This window comes from Heterodontus francisci, unplaced genomic scaffold (assembly GCF_036365525.1).
Source record: "Heterodontus francisci isolate sHetFra1 unplaced genomic scaffold, sHetFra1.hap1 HAP1_SCAFFOLD_534, whole genome shotgun sequence".
NCBI lineage: Eukaryota > Metazoa > Chordata > Chondrichthyes > Heterodontiformes > Heterodontidae > Heterodontus > Heterodontus francisci.
The window spans coordinates 35,764-41,889 of NW_027141511.1; the positions used below are offsets into that span (position 1 = coordinate 35,764).

The window sequence follows — 6,126 nt, forward strand, 5'->3', positions numbered from 1 at the left end:
GTGCCTGCTGCTCCGAAATTCAAAACTGCCTGTTCTAGCATCTTTTTCTTGCTTCCACAATTAATCGACCACGTTTGCTCCCCTCTCTTCCCTTCAGTGACACCTAGTTGCGGCAATAACAGCTTTCTCACACCGTTAAACTTGTTCAGTTCCAACCTTTGTGCTGTGGCACACGTTTCTCAGCTGCACCAATCGTCTTTTCTGCCTTGACCTCAATGGATGCATCATTACTCGATACAACACTGTACACATATACTGTAGAGACTAGACTATGTATCTTCACAGGGAGCATTACTGCCAACCAGAGGCCAGGAGATAGGGGAGGAGAAAAGAACACTACAGTTAGCAGTTCACCAGTGGGTACGATCATATACTAACCCTGCTGCAGAGGAATTCAAGGGCCTAGGCTACTGGAGAAGGCTGATGGATATATATGAGTTAAGTCATTTACACTGGGCATCCTGCCAGTGAGCTTGCATGCAATTGCTCCCAACGTGAAGGAGTCCAAGTCTTCTGGCAGAGCATGGAGATACTTTTGTGCAACATGGGACGAATGGTCACTTCCATGCAGATAACATTGGCGTCCATCATGATGGAGGTCCTGCTTACAACTGTCTCTGTTTCCACGGCAACTCACCCTGCATTCTCAGCGAATTCTAGAGCATCACATCTCTCCTGTTCTCTCATGGAGCTAGGATACCATCCCGGGGGCAGGGTCCTGAATCCCAGGGAGAAACACTCGCTAGCACCCTCAGAATATTGCTCGCATATTAACCTAATGAATCAGTTAAAAATTCATGAGAAACTTCTTCACTCAGAGATTGGGTAGAATGTGAAACTCCCTGTTATGTGGAATGGTTGAGGTGGATAGCCTAGATGCATTTAAGCAGAGGCTAGACAAGTACATGAAGGAGAAAGTAATAGTTAGATGTGTTCTTATGGTTAGATGAAAAGGGGTGACAGGAGACTCTTGCAGCATATAGTCATCGACATAGACCACTTGAAATGAATGGCCTACTTATATGCTGTACATTCTGCAGACTTTCTTTCCCGTGCTCTCCCCTTGAGGTTGCTGTCTCTTAGATCCTTGTTAGGCAAGGGAATCAAATATTATCGGGGGGGAGATGGGAGAGTGAAATTTAAGACAGAAACAGATCAGCCACGATCTTAATAAATGGCGAAGCAGGGTCGACGGGCTGAATGGCCTACTTCTGCTCCTAATAATATGGTGGTATGGTCGCTGCTGCTGGAGTTACTTTCCGCTGAGCCTCGAGATATCCCAATATCTCAGCGAGGCCACCATTTCCTCAGCATGAGCTCAGCGAATCAGTGACCATTTACTACTATATCATGGGGAAGGGGTCGCGGGTGGCAGCGGATCACGCCAGGACTCTCCCCTGCCTTCACCACCCCAAGTTCACTTCTCAGCGGGGACCAATGGATTGTCATGCGGAGGGATTTCACTGGTTGCCCTTTCTGCGTTTGTAGAATGGGAATTCGAAGCTAAATGATAATTCAAATGAACATCTGTCAGAAAATCTCAACGTAGGTGGCTATCAAATATAAAATAGAATTTAGAATGGGATATAAGGAAGAATGAAAATAAACTAATTAAAATAGAAGTGGCAACATAAAATCAGTGCATCCACACTTTTCTGATACGCCTCCCACAGCGTGCCATTGAAATCAACCGGATTGTAAATGAGACAGTTTCCATTACAGGCACTCGATCAAGTAACCAGTCTAAATTAGATTACTTAACTTCAAACAGACGTGATAATATTAGGACCATTTTATATGTATATGACCGATGGACGACAATTTTGTTATGCAGAATAAAAGTCATAACAATGTTGGGTCGTTGACACTGTGAGAATTTACATTCACTCCACTGCATTTAATCCAGCAAATATACACAGTATGTTTGTTCAAATGAATGTCACCGACATCAGCAATGATGTGCCATAATTGACTCACTGGAGACATCCCTGAAGTATATATCAGGAACGTGTTTTCACTGCATCACGGTGCATTTCCCTGAACCGTTGTCGTCACAGCCTCAATCTAACAGAAAATGCATGAACCAGTAACGGGCGCAGTGTATGCTGTTTATTATCCAATTCTTGCTGCTGTTGGTCTTCTGGGTAAGTCATTTTGTTGCCATCATCCAAGTAATTGTTTACCTCAGTCACGTCTCTTGCTGCGTATGTTATGTATATTGCATTTACAACACAGTAACAGTCCATATTCCCAAACTGGTCTCCACCAGTGATTATGCTCCCCACTACCCTCCTGCTATCTCTCTCCATCTAATGCCAGCAGCATAACCCTCTATTCCTTTCTTCTTCGTGTGTTAATCAAGCTTCCCCTTTAATGACTCAATGCTACTATCCTCAGCTACTCAAGTGGTTATGAGTTCCATATTCTCACCACTCTGCAGGTGAAGAAGGTTTTCTGGAAATCCCTAATTCATTGATTAGTAACTATATTATTCTAATCTCTCCACGTTGTTCCTATCCTCTAAGTATACCAATATCAAACATTTTGATATAAAGACCTCAATCAGCCCAGAAAACTATTCCCAGCATGTTGAATCTTTCCTGATAGTTATACACTTCCGGTTCTGGTATTGTCCTTGTAAATCATTTCTGCAACTTCTATATTCTTTCTTATAATAAGGAGAGCGGAAGTGTGCATGGCATCCGTAGTTATACTTTATTGTCTATACTGATGCTCTTTTCCCCCTCAATCTTTCATTTCGACACGTCACATCCACAACAACACGGAAAAAGCTCCTGGAAAATAATGGAATAGCTGCCATGAGAGCATTAAGCTTTCATCTTGTCAGCGTTGGTAAGGTCTCGGCTCATGCATGCATTTGATAGAAATTGTTCCAGTTGATTGCAAGCGAACAATAATAAAGAAGGAAAGATTTTTAAATTGCTTGCTGAGAGGTAACATTAAGTGATTTTGAATCTAGTTACAGTGAGAGAGTGACAGTTACAAAATGGTAAATAAAGCTATCAAAATCATTGCTTCTGAACCCGAAATTCATCTACTCTGTGCCCGCTACCCATTTCCCTGTTTATTGCCTCTTTTTGGAAAATGTACCCAGTTTGATGTTGAATCTATTATGAATTTGGCGTGAACCTTCGCCTCTCACTTTATTTCAATTCCTGTCACCACCACCCGTCTCCTCTGCAAAAAATAAACCTTTCCTGCGGTTCTGAGGTGATGATTATATATTTTAGTCCTATATTTATAAAGACAAATATTTTTGTCTCTCATTTGTCTCATTCAATCTCTCAGATGTCGTGTAACAGATGTTTCCTATTTTTCAAATTTTCCTGCATCCTTTGACAACTAAGGTCACCCATCCTCGATATTATATTCCTGGATTTCTTCGGCACCCGCTCCATGGCGTTTAGATTCTCTCTAAAGCAGAGTTCAGTTAACTCACCACAACATTGTACATTTCCGACTGGTCATTGGGAATGTAATGACATTCTAGACCAACAGCTCCTTGTAGAAGCAACACGATTTTCATTTCTATTTTTGTTCATAAAACATTGCGGGTGGTCTGTCTGAAAATCGTCGCTGCTCCATTTCTAATTTTCCACCTCTATTTCAATAAGTTTCATTTCATTAATCCACCCCAGCCCATTAATTACATTTTAAATATTATTTTACCTTTCACAGTCACCGAGGTTGAGTTTGTTTTTTAAAATACACGTTTGAATTATTACTTACCTTATTTTGGAACTAACCTAAGCAGCAGTTGGATAAAAGATGGCATCGGGTGCCTGATGGAAATGAATGCAGAATAATATTAGTCGATGCATTACCTGTTTTTTTACAGTTAATATAATGGCAATTGTGGTCCTGCGCCGTGGGAAGTGCGGTCTCTCAGAATGCATCACCCAGTATCTGGTGGCCATGGCTGCAGTGGATCTACTGGTCGTTATCACCGGTGTGATATTGAACCGTGTCATTGGCATTTACTTCCCAGTTAGCACCTTGTCCATTACTCCTGTGTGCCGTCTGAAAACAGTCCTGGTTTATGCATCCAGAAACTGTTCTGTCTGGTTAACAGTCGCTTTCACCTTTGATCGATATGTCGCCATCTGTTGCCAGAAGCTCAAAGGGAGATTCTGCACCAAGAGAATGGCAGCTGCGATTGTAGGCACGGTGTTTGCACTGAGCTGTTTGCAAAATATCCCCTGGTACTTTGTATTTGAGCCAGTGTATTTTATTAACAACGTGCCAATGTACTGCGGCATCAAACCCAACTTCTATACTCTAACCCCGTGGATAGCATTTTCCTGGACTAATCACATTTTAACACCGTGTCTTGCAATTGTTCTAATTTTACTGTTCAACCTGTTGACAGTACGACATATATTAGCCTCCAGTAGAGTTCGACGGGCATTGAGGGGCAGCGGCACTGCTGGAAATAACATTGATTCTGAGTTGGAGAACCGAAAAAAGTCCATCATTTTACTCTTCGCTATATCCGGAAGTTTCATCATGTTATGGGCGACATACACCGCACATCACCTATACTACCGAATCACAACCACTTATGTCTATACAGGTTACAACGATCCTGTCTTTATCCTTCAAGAATCCGGCCATATGCTTCTCCTTTTGAGCTGCTGTACAAACACTTGCATTTATGTCGTGACCCAGAAGAAATTCAGGGAGGATTTGAAGAGAGCGGTAAAATTCCCACTGACACTGATAGTCAAATTGGTGAAATGATGGAGAGATATTGGATCTCCTCATTTGAGTGTTCAGCTCGCCATTTCTTGCAGTCATACGGTTTCTCAAATGGACGGAAGGGCCGGTCGATTGTAGATATATTACACTGGGAGTAGTTTTGTTCATTGACGTTTTATATTCGCTGCCTCTGTAGTCTCTTGATGTGTCCTACAAAACTGACTCGATTAAAACAACCTCACTATAACTCAGTGGTAAGAAATGTTTAAGAATGGTATTGGTTGATTGTACTGTGGTGTTGACGTAGACATCTTAGAAGGTTCTCAGGAGGAAATAATAGGCTGTGCTCGTAAAAGTTGCATAACACAGTTACCTCTTACTGAAGAACACGCAATTTCCAATCTGATCAACCCAGCAGAAAGAAAGAATAAGAGTTTTAAAATAATCCAGGTTGAATATGATCCATCATAATATTCATGGTAAGATAGTTGTACTCCGTGTACAGGAATTCATGATGCTTATGGGTTCCAAACCAGTAAATCAAGAAATTCGCATCCATTAATTTCTCTCAGTTTAATGGGAATTTTTTTTTTACGGTTTTCAATACATACTTGATATTCAATCCCAGAAAATGTAATTGTAACTTGGCAACAATTATCTCTCTGGAATGATGATAACAATTGTGTCGGAGGGTGTGCCAGGCGCAGCACCGGCCATACCTAAAACGAGATGTCAGCCTGGTGAAGTAACAACACAGGAATACTTGCAAGACAAACAGTGAAAGCAGCATCTGGTAGACAGGTCGAGGCGATCCCATAACCAACGGATCAGATCTACGCCCTGCAGTCCTGTCAAATCCAGTTGTGAATGGTGGTGGACAATTAAAAAAAAACTAACTGGAGGAGAAGGCTCCACAAATATCCCCATCCTCAACAATGGGGGAGCCCAGCACATCAGCCCAACCACAAGAAAAGGGAAGCAAAAATTCTACTGGTCCCTGTGAAATCAGATTTACAATAAATGTAAACCCCCAGAGGGAAATATGAAAGGTGAAAAGAGAGATTTTGATGTTTGTAAATACATTATTTACACAGAGGGAAGTGTTTGTGTTTATCTGTTCATCTGCCAGTGTTTATTTGTCTGTCTTTGTGTCTGTGTGTGGGTTTGTGTCTCTCTGTGTTTGTGTTTCCAATTCCGGATGTGAGGGTGGGAGAGGACACAGAAGGACATTCTCCAATCTCTGATTAAAGATCTTTCATCTTAACAACCCCAATGAATAAACAGAAATATCCTATACAGAATATCAATCAGTTGCATCTTAATACTTGTCAGGACAAAAGTGCCTCTCTCAAACACTGCCTTGGGTTTATATGGGCTGATTATACAAAGTTAGGTGGGACCATAAGC

At 41.6% G+C, this 6,126-nt stretch overlaps 1 protein-coding gene across 1 annotated transcript; it reads left to right on the plus strand.

Annotated features, from left to right (window-relative positions):
- Positions 1-3,867: 3,867 nt before the first annotated feature.
- Positions 3,868-4,761, plus strand: LOC137363936 (probable G-protein coupled receptor 139). The gene has a single exon (XM_068027440.1). The coding sequence runs from the start codon at positions 3,868-3,870 to the stop codon at positions 4,759-4,761; it is 894 nt and encodes a 297-aa protein (XP_067883541.1).
- The last annotated feature ends 1,365 nt before the right edge of the window (positions 4,762-6,126 follow it).

Coding starts and splice junctions, on each gene's coding strand:
- LOC137363936 (XM_068027440.1), top strand. CDS start 3,868: ATGGCAATTGTGGTCCTGCGCCGTGGGAAGTGCGGTCTCTCAGAATGC.